This window comes from Mesocricetus auratus, unplaced genomic scaffold, assembly GCF_017639785.1.
Source record: "Mesocricetus auratus isolate SY011 unplaced genomic scaffold, BCM_Maur_2.0 Super-Scaffold_4256, whole genome shotgun sequence".
Classification (NCBI taxonomy): domain Eukaryota; kingdom Metazoa; phylum Chordata; class Mammalia; order Rodentia; family Cricetidae; genus Mesocricetus; species Mesocricetus auratus.
In genome coordinates, this window is record NW_024429182.1 from 7,335,898 (window position 1) to 7,354,247 (window position 18,350).

General features: G+C 40.0%; 1 protein-coding gene across 3 annotated transcripts in view; it reads right to left on the minus strand.

Moving 5' to 3' along the window:
• Positions 1 to 887: 887 nt before the first annotated feature.
• Pdcd4 (programmed cell death 4) overlaps positions 888 to 18,350 on the minus strand; it is a 29,992-nt gene continuing 12,529 nt past the window's right edge. For 2 of the 3 annotated variants that reach the window (XM_013116415.3, XM_040742834.1), the window contains exons 6-12: positions 10,926 to 11,147; positions 9,178 to 9,275; positions 8,283 to 8,397; positions 4,405 to 4,512; positions 4,150 to 4,260; positions 3,476 to 3,615; positions 888 to 1,719 (exon numbers count right to left, since the gene is read on the minus strand). In XM_013116415.3, coding sequence (XP_012971869.1) covers positions 1,659 to 1,719; positions 3,476 to 3,615; positions 4,150 to 4,260; positions 4,405 to 4,512; positions 8,283 to 8,397; positions 9,178 to 9,275; positions 10,926 to 11,147 — 855 coding nt within the window. In that variant the 3' untranslated portion in view covers positions 888 to 1,658. The remainder of the gene's footprint in view (positions 1,720 to 3,475; positions 3,616 to 4,149; positions 4,261 to 4,404; positions 4,513 to 8,282; positions 8,398 to 9,177; positions 9,276 to 10,925; positions 11,148 to 18,350) is intronic. The other variant, XM_005063457.4, reaches the window with a different exon arrangement.

Sequence of the window (18,350 nt, forward strand, 5' to 3'; positions counted from 1 at the left end):
ACCAAGAAACTATTTCGAAAATTATAAATGCAATGGTTTACTGCAGTCACTAGACACCTTCAATTACCACGGACCTTGAAACCTTGCTAAGTAATTAGCCTTTATAAAAGAGGCTAGAAATATGATCGCTCTTTAAAGTAATTTATTGATAATTACATATTGGTATTTGGATAAATGTAATGCTTTAAGTACTTGGAGAGTCCTTTTGTAAACATGTTAACAGAACTTAAGGATAAGAGCTGTTTATATATTAGAAAATTTTCATTAAACTCCAGTTCCGTAAAAAAAGATTAAAGTGTACATGTATTTCCCTAGTATATCCTTAAAAGGTTCTTTTTCAACTATTACACTAATTTAAGGTTTTATGTTTCTGTGTGTGTCACCCATGTGCAGGTGTCCATAGAAGCCACAAGATTTGATCCCCTAGAGACCTCTAATTACTGGAGGCTATATGCTGCCCTCTGTGGGTATTTAGAATTAAATCCACCTTGGGTCCTGTGCAGAGCAGCACATGGTCACTACTGCTTAGCAATCTCTCTAGTCCTGTTTTATTTCTTTTAATTAAAATTTGAAGGTTAAAAATAATTTTGTAACAATTTGAATTCACTAAGCTCCAATGCACTTGTTTTGAAAGCCAGGCATGGCGGTCTATGCCTTTATTCCCAGCACTCAGGACACTGACTAGACACAAGACTACCTGAGTTTGAAGCCAGCCTGGACTACCTGAAGTTATGAGGACAGCCAGAGCTACATAACAAGGCTCTGTCTCAAGAAACAACAAAACATGTTTGTGTGTCTTGCACTGTTGGGTTGGACAAAAGGCCTAATGAGGTTTTGACGGAAAATCTAAAGGACGTTTTCAACCGACAAAATAAGCATACACCCACTAAAGAATCAACACTGCTTCATGTTTTATTTTGTTGTACATTCTTGTAGAACCGGGTTCATTTTTCCAGTTTTGTAGAAAAATAGATGTTCCAGCCACCATTTACTTAACTGTCTAATATTTAAGACCAATCAATATGTTCCCTGGAAAGATGAAAAAGTCTCATGACTAACTCGTCTTTTAAAAATTCTTTAAGACAAAAGTGTCTCTGTGTGTGTGTGCGTGTGTGTGCGTGTGTGTGCGTGTGTGTGTGTGTGTGTGTGTGTGTGTGTGTTTATGTGTGTTTACTCCCAAAGCACAGCATTTCCACAGCAGCAGCCAACATGGGGCTTAGTAGCTTCACTTCACCCCTAACTAAAGCTTTGTATAAACCAGTGATTTTACTACAAAAAACACTGTCCTTAAAAGAAAGGAGTGGCAGTCAGACATCAATGCAAAACTTGGAATGATTAGGTCATAAACATGGCACTTAGAAAAAGTAGCTTATCAGAGTATTTCCACTTATCAGAGTATTCCACACTTAAGTGGTTACTCTTCTGTCCCTCCTTTAATTTCCCCTCAAAGGAAAAAAAAAAGAAAAAGAAAAAGAAAAAGAAAAAAAATACTTCCTTCAAAAATCCCCATTAAATTTAAGTTTATAAAATTTCAGAAATGCCTTGTACCCCCCCAAAAAAACCAACAACAACAACAACAAAAAAAAAAACCCTGCACTAATAACTCTTACAGTTCAGATCTGCCGTTATCACACCTAAGACTGTAAGAGTTCTTGCATTCAGTAGCTCTCTGGTTTAAGACGGCCTCCATCTCCTTCACTTACAAAACGCTTTCTTCCCCTGTAACAAAAAGAACAAAAACAAAGGCAGGTAAAAATCTGATTCAATGAAAAAGTTAAACCTTGACTTAAACTTAAGACTTACAGAGTAAGACCAGCATGCTTCAAGTCCTGTGAAAAGGTATTTTTCACCTACTAGACACCTTAGCCTTAAAAAACATCATATAAGAGCAAGAAGGAGTAGCTTACATAAATGCTTAATTATTAATGAACTTTCTTTATCTACTTAGAGTTACTAATAAAAGTTAAAATAGAAAATAAAGGCATTTTATTTAGACTTTAGTGTTTATTATTACCTTATCTGAAAGCAAGTGAGCTGAAGATAAGGACTTTAAATATGAATGAGAATCATGAAGACAGAACTAATAGAACTTAACAAAACAGAGTTTGGCCACAAGGTGGTTCAGATCAGGTAAAGCTCTTGTTACAAAGCCTGACCACCCCTGGGACCCATACAGTGAAAGTACAGAATCAACTCTCACAAGCTGACCTTTGACACCCACATGTGTACCATGGTATGTGCACACAAATCCATATCAACAAATGAATAAACAAATGTTAAATAATACTGCTAAAATATGCTGAGTAACTACATTTTCCTTGCCCTCAGAAAAGTTCTAATCTGTAGACAGTCACATGAGCATCTGAGTTCTTTTGCCTGTGTGCCCCGTAGGGGATTCTTGACTCAGTTTGAAGCGTTTCTCTTAGTGCTTTCCTCTAGCTACTGTAGCAGCACTCTCCCAAGGGAACAACTGCCCAGCAGCCCACATCAGGAAGAGTAAACAGACTTGTTGCAGGAGCAGCACCTACTCTGCACCCACAACTAACATGCACAAGCATGTAAGATCACACAGGCATGTGCACTTAACACCAAAAAGGCAAAAGCTTAAGAGAAAAAAGTCACAGTTGTTTGGTATTATGCTATACAGCTGTACAAACTCTTCCCATGACCCTAGAGTTAAAGTCCCAATAAAAATAACCAGACTTTTAAGTACAAGCTTTAAAAAAATCTTAAAAAGCAACCATAGGTACTCAGAGGAATCTGCTTTCTCTTCTTGAACGCTGAGGACTACACTAAGATCAGGGTGGGATAAACAGTGAAGATCAATAGGCCTCTCTCTGAGCTTCTAAACTTTAGAAGCTGTTTTTCTGAGACTCTTCACAAAATAAAAATTCAGAGCTTATAGTTTTCAGACTTAAAAAAAACAAAAATGTATATAAAATGTTAAGTTTGGCAACAACTAAATATTTAACTTACTTATTAATTTTAAGGGGAAAAGCCCTTATCTACTTTCAAGTTATATCCTAGTAGTACAAACAAAATTCCTTCCAAAGAAAATCACTCCAACGTGTAGTTTCTAACAATAGTCAGCCCTCCATCACATGAAGTAAAGGAAGCCACCACTGAGTACAGGAAAGTTTAGACCTTTGAAGTCTAAGAAAGTCTGAATTAAAACTTTGCCAACACAAAGTTTGCAGTAGTTACGGTAAACTTCAATTTTCTCTTAACATTTACTAACAGCCTAGTAAACATCTACACTATGCTAGTCCTGTCCATAGTTGCAAGAAGACAAACAAGTCTCATACTTGTTTCTCCGTAAACTCTTAAGTAGATGGTTCTTGATTTCCAGTCACTTCAAGAAAGACACTTGGGACAGAATGACCAAAAAAAGAAAAAAGACAAAGAAAAACCTTAGCTCCCCAAGTGTCTCCTGTTCATAATTTTACAATGAGAAAATAGTATTTAAATACAGTACCTTGATGGACAAAGATCTCGGACCTGTTTGGAAATGATTCCAGCCTGAAAACATTCCTCCACAAATCTCTCAAGCACAGAGTATGAGTGTGGGACATCCAGATTAATATCTGGGATTTCATTGTAAATTCTCTCATAACCCTAGAACAAAATTACATATACAATTGTTATGCTGTGTAAAAAAATGTATGGTGTCACGAAACAACCACCACTGTACCACAAACTGATAGAGCACAAACTGGCAAAACAATTTTGAAACTTGAAAATAAAATAATTTGCTTTCTTTAAAAATTCCCTAAAGAGCGCTAAGACAATGAGCAAATTCTGACTATCTACTTCCCCATCCACATTTACTACCTTGTATAAAAATATAATATAATGTCACCATTTAAAAAACAAGACAATTTTAAGTAGGAAAAGAAATGCAATGTAAATGTATTTTTCTAAATACAAGAAAAAAATATTGTATCTCACAAACTTAAAAAGACTGAAGTGATATTTTCCAAAAATAGTTACAAGTTTCACAGCCAAAAGATTTTAAAAAGTCAAAAATCTTCAGGTATAGTACTGCACACACAGTGAAAGAAACTCCACTAACAATTCATAGCCTTTACTCAATCATATAGTTGAGGTATAAGCCTTGTAAAAACATACTTCAAATAATGTCATACATACTCTTTTCATTTGGTCTATGGTAATGGTAGAAGACTTCCACAAGGATTTTAATAAATCTAAGATCATCTTGAATGTGCTTTCTCCAGTTGACTCTAAAACCATTACAATGGCCTAAAAATTGAACAAAAAAAGAGTAAATTAATTTTTGTTCATCAGTTCCTGAGAAACTGCTCCTAAAAATGACAGGTAATGATGTTATGGTCACTGTGGTGTAAAGGACCTTGAAAACCCTCTGGTATGAAAGTGCAGTCTTACTTCATACACCAGCTCGTGGTGAAAATGAGGTACTTCCAGCTCCTTCAGGCAGTGCTCGGCTTCAGATATGTCTCCAGAGAGTAAATATTCTTTAAGCAGCATATCAATCTATTAGATTTGAAAGTTGAAATGTTAGACTTCCTAAATTTTAAAAGATGTGTACTTACCTAAATGATTTATTTACATTCACACCAATATTGAATATAGGGACAGGATAATTAAAAAATAAGCTCCCAGGCTTTGAATGGTTCATTAATGAGGCAAACACAGCACTTGGTTTCCTAAGGAATGACTGGTATCCAAAAGCAGGTTTTACAGTGTAGATAACCTAACTTGTAACAATAATGCTCCATGTGCATGCACTCCAGAGGCAGAAACAGGTGGACCTCTATGAGTTTAAGGCCAGCCTGATCTACAGTGTGAGTTCCAGGACTACTAGGGCTGTTACACAGAGACACCTTATCTTGAAAAAGAAACAAACGAACAAAGGATTTGGGGGCTAGAGAGACTGCTCAGTGGTAAGATCATGAACTGCTCTTGCAGAGGACCTGATGCTATTTCCAACCACCCATGACAGGAGCTCACAACCCCCTGAAACTCCAGTTCCTAGGTTCCCACAACTCTGTCCTCTCCATGGGCACCTAACTCAAATGCACATACCCACACACTTACATTCAATTAAAAGAAGTCTTTAAAAAAGGCTAGTTTAAAGTCTTGCAGCTTTTTAGAACGCCACAAAGTATCAAGATGGTCTTAGTGCAGAATATAAGAGATTCAAAAAGTAAGAGATAATAATAGAGCATTACTACATGGACAAAGACTTCTACAGTTCCCCTTTTCTATACAATTGAGGATTTGAAACTCAGTATCTCAAAACATTTAATGGGGATGGAGAGATGGCTTAGTGGTTAAAATGACAATGCCTGCTCTTCTGGAGAACCCAAGTTCAATTCCCAGCACCCACAAGATGATCAACCACATTGATGAGGATCCACTGCCCTCTTCTGGCCTCTGAGAGCACTATGTACATGTGGTACAAACTTACATGCAGGCAATACACCCAAACACATAAAAAATAAAAACCTTTAGCAATTGAGCTTCAATCATAGCAGAGGAACAATTCTTGATTCCCAACTAAAACCTGTATGGTATCATTTCTGGCTCTAGAAAAAAACCGGCATTTTTTTTCAACATAAAAGCTTTTCAACTAAAAATATTACAAATTTTCTAGGAAAAGCACATTTGTATCTAGTGGCACTAATTTTGACTGGCAGAATAAAATTATTTTAACTAAATATCCTCTACTTCAACTTCTAAAGCATCTTCATAAAAAGTAAAATTTTACCACTAAGCTACATTCTAATTAGTAAATTCATTTTTTGTTTTTTTAAAAAGTATATATTTGAGGACAGCAAATCAAATCAATGGGTAAGAGCACTTGAACCATAAGCATGAAGACGAAAGTCCAAAGGCCCACACTCATATAAAAACAGTAATAATAAAACCAGGCATGATTTGCATGAATGTAATTCCAGCACCGGTGGGCAGACAAGGGAATCACAAAAGCTCACTAGCCAGTAAGTCAAGACAAAATACCAAGCTTCTGGCTGAGGGAGACACCTTACACCCATATATGTGCACAAATGCAAAAGCCCACCTCGTACGCATGGGCGCCACATCACACCATGCACACACACTACACTTACACAGTGTTTAATATAAACATATGTATTGTATACTTCATGTGTTTATATGAATATCTGACATTTCAAGTGGTTTTACTAAAAACTGCAAGGGATGTGTTGTTTAGGTTACTTGTTATGCCATTAGGGAAGTGCAGCATAGGGCTGGAGATAGCACATGAGCTCTTGTGATGGGCCTGGGTTCAGTTCCCTCCAGCACCCACACAGTAGCTCACAACTGCTCCTAACTTAATTGCTCTCTCTGGAAGACACACACACATGTGCATGCACACACATGTTACACATACAGAGAAACAGGCATACACATGTATCAACATAAATCTTTAAAAAATACTTATTTTAGTGGAAGTATTTTTACTTGAACCCTTGTTTCCATTTAAATGAATACCCAAAATAATGTCAATTTCAAATTCATATATGATTGGTTTTATTTCCAATCTCCTTTTAATTGAAAGGTAAGTCTTAACATATTCTAATTTTGTCTATTTCTCAAATATCATCTTAATAAGTCTTATAATCCATAAATATGATGTATCTTTCAATGTTTTCAGTTTTTAGTGTATAAGACTTGAATTTCCTTTGTTAATTTTCATCATATTATATTTTATGCTTGTATAAATACAGCTACACTTTCCTTTCTGATTATTCATTCAATCCTAACGTATAAAGAACTGAATGTAATATATTAATCTTGTTATTGTGCACATTTGCTAAGCTGTTAGTTAAGTTTGGGTTACTGGAGTTTCTCACCTGGATTCTCCAACCTCTGTATGACTGTCTCTGAGGCCAGAGCTAGTTTCACATCTCCTTTTCTAGTCACGATGCCTTTATTACACTGCCTTGCCTAATATCCGTGACATAGTAATCTTTTATATACTTTAACTTTTCTTATGAATCTTTCAGTTTTTAAAGGATAATGAATGCAACCATGACCTGACCTATCTATTCTAACCTATGTAAAAGCAAAAACAGTAACACTACACCTATCCTATTTGAGCTCCTTACCGCTGAGACTAGAGATATACAAGACACTGAGGGTCGAGGCAGCAGCAGCTCAGTTAATTGAGTGCTTGTCATGCAAGCTTGATGACCTTACTTTGATCCCTGTGACCCATGTGAAACACTAGGCATGGCATGCTTGTAATCTCAACGTCAGAAACAGGGACAAGGAGATATCTGGGGCTCACTGTCCAGCCAGCCTAGCTCATAGGTTAAGATCCCAGTGAAGACTCTTGTCTCAAAAACACAAGGTGACATTTCCTAAGGAATGAGATCTGAGGTTGACCTCTAGACTGAAACACACAGACACACATACATACACACATATGAACATGCATATGCACAAAAAATAATTAAAAATCAAAATTAAGAATACACTAAACAAGAACATAAACTACAAACCTTCTAACTGCCGATCTCTAGATCTGTAGTTAAACATTTACATTTTTCCCGCTTCTTAAAGAACATGAAGAAATCCATAGGAAGCTAATCTTTCATTTTAATGAAGTGACTCAATCAGTAAATTTTCATGTAACAAATGCACTACCACTACAATCAACTCTAATGTTCATAATTCCTAACTATAATCTTAAGGTACCCAAATTGCTTATATATAATTTATTGAATAATTTAAAAAATAGCATTTAGTATTAAGACCAAATACTACCAAAAATAAGATTTCAGGCATTCCTTAGATATTCAGACAACATTCTTAACATTCATGAAAAGTCTCTTAAAAGTCATGCCACTAAGTCACCAAAAAAGGGGAAAATAGCAATAATTATGTAATTATTTTCTAATTTGGGGAGAGAGAGAGAGAGAGAGAGAGAGAGAGAGAGAGAGAGAGAGAGAGAGAGAGAGAGAGAGAGAGAGAGAGAGAGAGAAAGTGTGCTGTAGGTTTTTCAAGACAGGGTTTCTCTGTAGCTTTGGAGTCTGTCCTGGGACTCGCTCTGTAGACCAGGCTGGCCTCAAACTCACAGAGATCACTTGCCTCTGCTTCCCAAGGGCTGGGATTAAAGGTATATGCCACAATTGCCCAGCAGAATATCCCATTTTACTTGCAGGTATTAAGACCACATTGAATCCTTACTCACAAAAATGCCACTAAATAGTTGTCTGATTGTTTTCTCTTTCAAAAGAACACATGGTAAGTTGAAAGCAATGCTCATTAGGTACCTCTTTAACAAGGTGATTGACAGACTGCTGCCCGCCTCCAGATCCCCACACACTATCTTTGCGCTTTCCACCTTTAGACATACTCAGAAGCACAGTAGCTTTATCCAGAGCAGCTCTACCAAAGACAAGAAGAAGGAAATTTTCACTTTGATGCACAGATATGCCAGAGGTTTACTACATTATCAACAGTTTACACGTGTCTATATATTGACAACTTTCATGTAACAAAAATATGTAATTTTTGAAAACAACTTTTCAAATAAAAATTTGGTAGCAAAATATTTAACATCCTCATGTTCTTTTACATCCATTTTCCATCAAGAAAGGCCAAAATACATTGCAAAAATAATTTATATATAACCAGGAAGGAACATTTCACATACAACTTTTATACAGATTCACAACTTCCCACTTGGAGAAGTCATTCCACTATGACCTGAAGTAGCCCCACAAAGTTATATCTGTATCTGGGAAAACATAAGGCATGGCTGTCTAAATCTTAGTCTCCAGAAGTTTAGAAAAGTGAAACACCAAGTTTGGCTTATAATTCACTAAATCAAACAACAAAGGTAAAAGCACATTTTCCAAGACAAGATTTCTACACAATTCTCAACATTAAATAACTTCAGGTGTCAGAACCAGAAGGTTACCATGAACACTAACTACACACCCAACACTTTCATTTTATGAGTAGGGAAACTGAGGGAGCTGAATAAATGAGCTCAGAACTGCTGTTTATTACTGTTCTTTTCCTGTTACTTCATGTCCACAAAACAATGAAGAACAGATAAATGACAGCTACATGTTTACGTCTGATTAATGCAAGTGTCACTGTACAGGATGCTGTACAATTTCCTGTTTTGAAACTCTAAGAAGAAAAAATTAATTTACTTACCTAGCCTGTACACAATCTACAGTCCCTTTGTAACTATCAATATAGGTATTACATAAAATCCCATCTCCAACAGCTCTGGCAATGAACTGGCCCACCAACTATAAGAAGAAAGAAGAGAGAACTATGTAAAAAAATCCAAAAGAAATCTTTGTTAGGACACAATTTTAAAGTGGATAAATGATAAAATCTAGTTGAACTACCCAATAGCTAAAATGCATGCTGGGATCTGCAGAAGTCCAGTTTGTTATGCATGATGTACACTCCTTTACACTGACCTCACACTAGTGCCCTCGGGACTGAAGGCTGCATCTGTTTTGTTCACTACTCAATCCTCCATACTTTGCACACTGCCTCAACCTTAGCATATACTCAATAATATCTGTATAAATGGCTTTTAATCAAGAAAAGAAATTCATTCTTAATAACACAGAATGTTTTTTCAACCAACTATAAAACATAGTTTGTAGAGAAAAGTTATGCAGAAATGTTCATTTGAAAGTATGACCACAGCATTATTTACTACAGAAACTGGAAATAACTTCAGGGTCTGACAATACTGGTGTGGCTAAGCAGAGCACACACAGCAACGGCTGAGCAGATCACACACAGCAGCAGCTGAGCAGATCACACACAGCAGCAGCTGAGCAGATCACACACAGCAACGGCTGAGCAGATCACACACAGCAACAGCTGAGCAGATCACACACAGCAACGGCTGAGCAGATCACACACAGCAACAGCTGAGCAGATCACACACAGCAATGGCTGAGCAGATCACACACAGCAACGGCTGAGCAGATCACACACAGCAACGGCTGAGCAGATCACACACAGCAACGACTGAGCACACACAGCAACGGCTGAGCAGATCACACACAGCAACGGCTGAGCAGATCACACACAGCAATGGCTGAGCAGATCACACACAGCAACGGCTGAGCAGATCACACAATAAAGTACACTGTGAGGCCGTGGGAAAAGATACTTGACACATTGTATAAGAAAAATCAAATCCACAAAATATATTGTGGTATAATTCCATTTGTTAATTAAATAAAGGTAAAAGGATATTGAAAAATAACCAAGAAATTAGAAATAAAAAACACTATGAAATGTTAACAGGTTTATGTGGGGTTTTTTTGTCCTGGCCTCTCTTCTATAATTAATAGTTATAAAATTCTATAGTTAATATAAACTCAGGTGGTCGTTTTTAAGTGTATATACATAAAGGGGAAGGAAACTATATCCATTTCACTTAGAAACCCTATGTAAGTTTAACTGATGCAAATGTTAATGAATAGCAAATGTCTGTTTTCAAAGTTGCAAAAGGGATATAATTCTGTAAGTCAATTATGACTTATAGCAATGCACATTTTAAAAATTCCTGGTAAAATAGTGAACATGTAATAAAAATGTGTAAGCAGAAAATATGTGATCTAAAAACAACGCACACCTGGGTGGGAGAGGTCAGACATAAAGCCTAGCTTAGCTTCATCCAAACCATTGGAAAAGCAGAAAGGCTGTGGATTACAGCTCAGTGGTAGAACACTTGCCTAGCAGTGGGCAGCCCTTGGTCTAATAGACTAAACATTAAACAAAGTTGGGGGAAGACCCGAAGGAGTACAGAGCTACTTTTTGGATGGTAAGCAACGAGGGTCACTATGGGAATTTGCTAGGCTTATGGATTATTTCTACTGTCCTAAACGTAGAAGGGAAAGAAAGTGAGCAGAAAGAAAAACGATGCAAACCTGTGGTGCTCTAGGAGTATCCAATGCTAATTCAGGTAGATCCTTCAACAGCTTATCAAATGACTTCTCCACATCATTTGTGCTCATTACCGTCCCACAGAGGTCAGAAAGCAGCTTAGACGTCATCTCCCGATGGCTGGCCTTCCCCTCCAATGCTAAGGACACTGCCAACACAGGGACTCCACTTTTCATTTCACCAAGGTTTAAATCTCTTAACATTTCCTAATTAAAAGAATGGAAAGATTTACTTATGGTTGGGCAAAATTTTATTTTTGCAGTCATGCTTTTATCTGTCATTATACCTCTCTTTAGAAATATCAAAATAGTCATATTTAGCAGGTTTAAAACTGATATAACCTTTAACTGCCTGAACATTAGTACATTTAGAATGTGAATAACACTGAAAAATAGTTCATTCAACTATTTAGTTAACTAATCCTTTGCTTTACAGTCTATTGCTGTACAAATATTCTACAAATACTTCATGAACATTTGTGGGGAAATCCATTTATACTACAGGTTTACATATTCTACTTAAAAGTTTTCTCTTGAAGACTGGGGATAGTAGTATACACCTTAAATCCCAGCACTTGGGAAGCAGAGGCAGGTGGATCTCAGAGTTCAAGGCCAGCATGTTCTACATAGTGAATTCTAAACCAGCCTAGGCTACACAGTAAGACCCTGCCTTCTCTTAAAATGAGTGAGATCTTTAGAGTTTAAATGGGGCTAATGTTTCAAATAATGGAATTAAAACTTTCCTATTAAAATACAATAGCAGTTAATATTCATTAACCACTCAACTATGTTATCAGGCACTATGCTACCCCCATTTAACGCTCAAAATAACCCAAAGTGACCTTAGAGTTCTAACTTGGTTACTTAACCCTGCCAACCTGGCCCACATTCGGAGATCTTTCAATCGCACCTTCACCAGCTTTCTGTTTTCCATAGTTTTCTCCGCTGCCTAACCTTGACTGTCCTTGAACTTATCTGCAGGCCAGTCTGTCCTCCCACTCTGATTTCCCAGCCTCTGCCTTCTGAGTGCTGACAATTAAGTGTGTGCCACCATACCTTGCAGCAGAGAAAACTATGGAAAACAGAAAGCTGGTGAAGGTGCGATTGAAAGATCTCCGAATGTGGGCCAGCGTGGTCTAGAGATCCACTTTCAGGACGGCCAAGCTTAGGCAGTGGAGGACAGAAAGCTGGTGATGATGTAACTGAACAAGTAAGAAGCACAACTTGGCAGCTTTGGCCACGTGGTTCCGGCTTTAGAGTAAAGGACAGAAGGAACTGGTTATGGAATTTGCCTCTGCGCCTAAAAAAACTGCTGAGACCAGGCATGTGTCGGGTGTCCTTGAATGGAGGCCTACTAGAGAAGCCATTGTGTGAAGCTGTGAAGTTGAGGCCTGGATTGCCTTGGAGAACTCTGGATGTTAGAGATGCCAGAGTCAAGGGATACCTGCCAAGAAGACCTGCTAACAGGAGAGAAGGGAGATGCAGTCAACAAAGCTGGAAGGAGCTGGAGATCTGAGGAGAGCTTTGACATTAGACATGGAGACCCAAGGTTTGGAGTCTGCCCAGCTAGTTTTCAGTCTTGCTTTGGTCCAGTATTTCCTCACTATGCTCCCTTCCCTGCAGTTTGGAATGGTATGAATATCCTGTGCCATTATGTGGTAAAATATTTTTTATGATCTAATAAAGTCACTTGAAATCAAAATACAAAGCCACAGCTATAGAGTCAGGCAGTGGTGATACACACCTTTAAAACCAGCAGCCATAGAGGCCACATGGTGGTGGTACACAGTTTTAATCTCAGGAGACAGAGGCAGATGGATCTCTGTGAGTTCAAGGCCATCAAAGGCTACACAAGAGTGAATCAGTCTAAAACAGTAACAGAGCTCACGCCTTTAACCCAGCACTGGGGCGGTACAAAAGGAAGAAGCCAAGGGTCTCACGTGAGACTCAGCCTCCAGACAGGGAAGGCATGTGCCTCTCAGGATTCATGGAGACAGGATCACCCATTTCGGTCTTGGTAGAGGTAAGAACTACTGGCTTCAGATTGAACCCCAGTATCTGTCTCTGGGTTTTTATTATTTGTGCTACACTACTGTAAGTTGAAAGTATGTATTCTTTTTGTTTTTATAAGTGGTTACAGTTAAGAAATTGCATGGATTTCAAAAGAGATTTTGAACTTTGGACTTTTAACACTTGAGAATGTGACAGACTATGGGAACTTTTGATGTTGGACTAAATACATTTTGCATTATGATATTGTTATAAGCTTATGGAGGCCAGAAAGTGGAATGTGGTCATTTGAATGCAATTGGCCCCCATAATGGCACTATTTAGGAGAGGCTGTGTTGGAGTGGGTATGGCCTTGTTGGGTGTGGGCTTTGAGGTTTCCTATGCTCGGGACACTGCCCAGTTTGTCAGTCGACTTCCTTTGGCCTGCAAGATGTGGAACTCTCAGCTACTCCAGCACCACGTCTGCCTGCACGCCACCATGCGCCCTGCCATGATAATAGACTGAACCTGTGAAACTGTAAGCCAGCCACCCCAATTATATGCCTTCTTTCTACAAGCTGTTATGGTGTCTCTTCACAGTAAGAAAAACCCTAATGAAGACAGAGAGCAAGACATGCAACTGAGGCTGAGAAGCTTATGTGGGGGAGAGTCGGCAAAGGAAATTCCAACAGTTGTCCTTCCCTTCATGCTGCATGTTAGTGTTTTTGTGCTATGGTTGTGCTAGAAGTCACATGGTTCTTGCTATGAGACATAAAACTAAGGCTGAGCCATCATTAATGTCTGTGGGGAAATCCTAGTATGGGGTGGCATGCCTGCTTGATGATTGGGGTCCACCAGGTAGATATGGAGATGCTCTGAGAACAGTTAAAAGTTGCAACCAGTTCTCAACTTGTGTGGTGAAACCCCTTTGGGGGTCATATATCACATATCCTGTACATCAGATACTTGCATTATGATTCATAACAGTAACAAAATTAGTTATGAGGTAGCAACGAAAAAATTTTATAGTTGGGAATCACCACAATATGATGAGCTGTATTAAAGGGTCGCAGCATTACAAATCTTGAGAACCACTGGTTTAGGGGAAATTTTGCAGTCTTTAAGATTAGCACGCAGGGTCAACGTTGTCATCAAACAGTAGCATAGGTTACCTGGTCATTCTTTGGTGTAGTTAGACATGCGCCTGGGGCTAAGATGGAAGCCAAACAGGCCCTGGTTTGTGCATAGGAGTAACTGCAACCAGAGAGGAAGGCGTGGCTAGTGTGCTCTGTGTTAGCCTCTCATTTGGCAAAGAAATTAAGCAAGAGGATGAGATGGAGGGGTTGGCTTGTCACTTCAGGTTTGGGGCGAGAAGGAAAATAAAGCACAGGTTAGATGTGTGCTCAAAAGCCCTTCTTGGATCCAAGACCTTGGAACCCATGGGAAGATTCACAGTAAAAGCAATGGAAGATACCCCACAGGTCCAGTCCACCTTCAAGAGAAAAAAACGAGACACTCTATGACCCAGAATATAGTCCAATGCAAGAAACTAGGGTGATCAGTGAATACTCGGTGCTTGAACTGCTGGAATTAGAGAGAAGAGGTTTAAACAAGCAATGAAAGAGCCTGTCACAAGCCTGTCAGAGCTTGTGAGGCTATGGGTCATGGGAGTGGATAAGATCAGTGTGACTTCTGTGGAGACAGGAAAACTTGATGTAACGTCCCATTCCTCCTGAAGGCAGCACAACCTAAGACAGTGTGAGGGAAATCAGTTCCCTGGTGGACTGGCTTATCAGAGCCATCAGGATCACTTGGTTATCTCCATCTAAGTTCCCATAAAGATCAGGGGCTGGAGGACCGCAGAGGAGGGGCGGATGCTATCGAGGGCCCTAGAAATAAGACAAGCTGTGTGTGAACCCCAGTTCACAGGGGCAGATAGAAGTGTGTTCACAGAGGAGTTAATGAAAAGGCTGACCAGCAGGGACCTGGAGGCTGCTGTGGCTTTGCTGAGCCCTTAGGTGGGACAAGACCTTTACAAAGTGAGAAGGGCTTTCACAGGCCTCAGTGACTTGGAGCAGCATGTACAGTGTGTCTGTGAAGTGAGAGAGCAACCTAGAGGAGAGAAGGAAAAGACAGGGCAGAGGAAGAGCTCAGTCTGGGTCACGGGAAGACAAATGTGACAAGACTTGTGTGGAGCTGGAGTTCTTAGGGGACAACTGACAGAATCCAAATGGTGTTAAGGGGCTTCTGGATGGCTTCAAAGCCTGAGGAGCAGTTTACAGAAGATACCCGTGTGGAACAATACAGATGAAGAAGATGGAGCCTGTCCCAGGGGTGGGTAATTATCCCATCACACTAGGGAGGGCATATTTCCCCATAGCAAAAGGTTCGGCTAGGGGTGGAGATCATTTGCCTAACAAGGAACTCCCCGACAGCCAGGTATGGTGGATGTAGCTACAGCGCCTACCGAGGGCTGCCCTGACCCGGGGAGTGGTAGGCACAGCAGGGGAAAGCAGGGTCGCATTCACCTCTGGCCATGAGTAGGTCTGAGCAGATGAAGTCACGCTGAGTTTACCAGTGTTAGAGAAATGTAGAAAGGTTCCATGAAGAGCTCCAGGATAGGAAATGCAATGGCTCAGAGAAAGTGACTGAGGGTTGATGAGAGCTAATAAGTGAGAGCCTCGTATCCATGGTTTGTGCCCAACCTTGATCTGTGGAGGAAGCAACTGATGCAAACGGATGGAGCTCGTGTTTGATTCTGGTATCTTCTCAGTTGTGAACCTCTGGGGTCACCTGACACTTCTGCTAACAGGTGGCGACAGACTTTCAGGGTGCCTTACTAGATTATCTTTTTTTTTTTAAAGATTTTTTTTAAAAGATTTATTCATTTATTACATATACAGTGTTCTGCCAGAAGAGGGCACCAGATTGAATTGTAGATGGTTGTGAGCCATTATGTGGCTGCTGGGAATTGAATTCAGGACCTCTGGAAGAGCAGTCAGTGCTCTTAACCTCTGAGCCATCTCTTCTCTAGCCCCACTAAGATTATCTTTGTATTCCCCTCTCTGCTATAGGTTGGTGGTTTGGGGTGTAGCCTTGTCCTCTGGAAAATTTTGTTACACAGATGACATAATGCTAACTTCTGAGTGTTTTGTAAATTGAGAAATGTACCTAAAGGACATATAGGTGCATCTACAGGAAGAAGGATGGGAGACCAATCCACAGGCACAAGGACCAGGCACAGCTATAAAATTTTTGGGAGTATTATGGTCTACTCGGGTAAGGCACATATGAAACCTGACAATGCTATTGTCAAACTCCTACAACAGACTACCTGTAAATGTAAAGGAGCTCAGGCACCGGGAGGCTCTTGGGATAGTAGTAGGCTTTTTGTGCCATCTTTCCCATTACTTGATAATGAAAAGAGTTATATGGGAATGGCACAGAAAGGCTCAAGTGGCTATTGAGAGGGCTAAGATCTTTGTAGGACAGGTTCAACAGCTATGTGTCCCACTAACCTAGTGTCCCTTCCTGTTAGAAGCCACCAGAAGTTCAAAAGGCTATAGCTAAGGGCTATGGCAAAAATAAGGTTTTGGTCTCAGTCATGGGAAGGAGCAGGAGCTCAATGCACAGCACCAGGACATCATCTGTGAGCACACAGAAAACACTGCAACATGACATCATCTGTGAGCACACAGAAAACACTGCAACATGACATCACCTGTGAGCACACAGAAAACACTGCAACATGACATCACCTGTGAGCACACAGAAAACACTGCAACATGACATCACCTGTGAGCACACAGAAAACACTGCAACATGACATCACCTGTGAGCACACAGAAAACACTGCAACATGACATCATCTGTGAGCACACAGAAAACACTGCAACATGACATCACCTGTGAGCACACAGAAAACACTGCACCAGGACATCATCTGTGAGCACACAGAAAACACTGCACAAGGACATCATCTGTGAGCACACAGAAAACACTGCAACATGACATCACCTGTGAGCACACAGAAAACACTGCAACATGACATCACCTGTGAGCACACAGAAAACACTGCAACATGACATCACCTGTGAGCACACAGAAAACACTGCAACATGACATCACCTGTGAGCACACAGAAAACACTGCACCAGGACATCATCTGTGAGCACACAGAAAACACTGCACAAGGACATCATCTGTGAGCACACAGAAAACACTGCAACATGACATCACCTGTGAGCACACAGAAAACACTGCAACATGACATCACCTGTGAGCACACAGAAAACACTGCAACATGACATCATCTGTGAGCACACAGAAAACACTGCAACATGACATCACCTGTGAGCACACAGAAAACACTGCAACATGACATCATCTGTGAGCACACAGAAAGCACTGCACAAGGACATCATCTGTGAGCACACAGAAAACACTGCAACATGACATCACCTGTGAGGACACAGAAAACACTGCACCAGGACATCATCTGTGAGCACACAGAAAACACTGCAACATGACATCATCTGTGAGGACACAGAAAACACTGCACCAGGACATCATCTGTGAGCACACAGAAAACACTGCAACATGACATCATCTGTGAGCACACAGAAAACACTGCAACATGACATCATCTGTGAGCACACAGAAAACACTGCACCAGGACATCATCTGTGAGCACACAGAAAACACTGCAACATGACATCATCTGTGAGCACACAGAAAACACTGCAACATGACATCATCTGTGAGCACACAGAAAACACTGCACCAGGACATCATCTGTGAGCACACAGAAAACACTGCACAAGGACATCATCTGTGAGCACACAGAAAACACTGCAACATGACATCACCTGTGAGGACACAGAAAACACTGCACCAGGACATCATCTGTGAGCACACAGAAAACACTGCAACATGACATCATCTGTGAGCACACAGAAAACACTGCAACATGACATCACCTGTGAGGACACAGAAAACACTGCACCAGGACATCATCTGTGAGCACACAGAAAACACTGCAACATGACATCATCTGTGAGGACACAGAAAACACTGCACCAGGACATCATCTGTGAGCACACAGAAAACACTGCAACATGACATCATCTGTGAGCACACAGAAAACACTGCAACATGACATCACCTGTGAGCACACAGAAAACACTGCAACATGACATCACCTGTGAGCACACAGAAAACACTGCAACATGACATCATCTGTGAGCACACAGAAAACACTGCAACATGACATCATCTGTGAGCACACAGAAAACACTGCACAAGGACATCATCTGTGAGCACACAGAAAACACTGCAACATGACATCATCTGTGAGGACACAGAAAACACTCCACCAGGACATCATCTGTGAGCACACAGAAAACACTGCAACATGACATC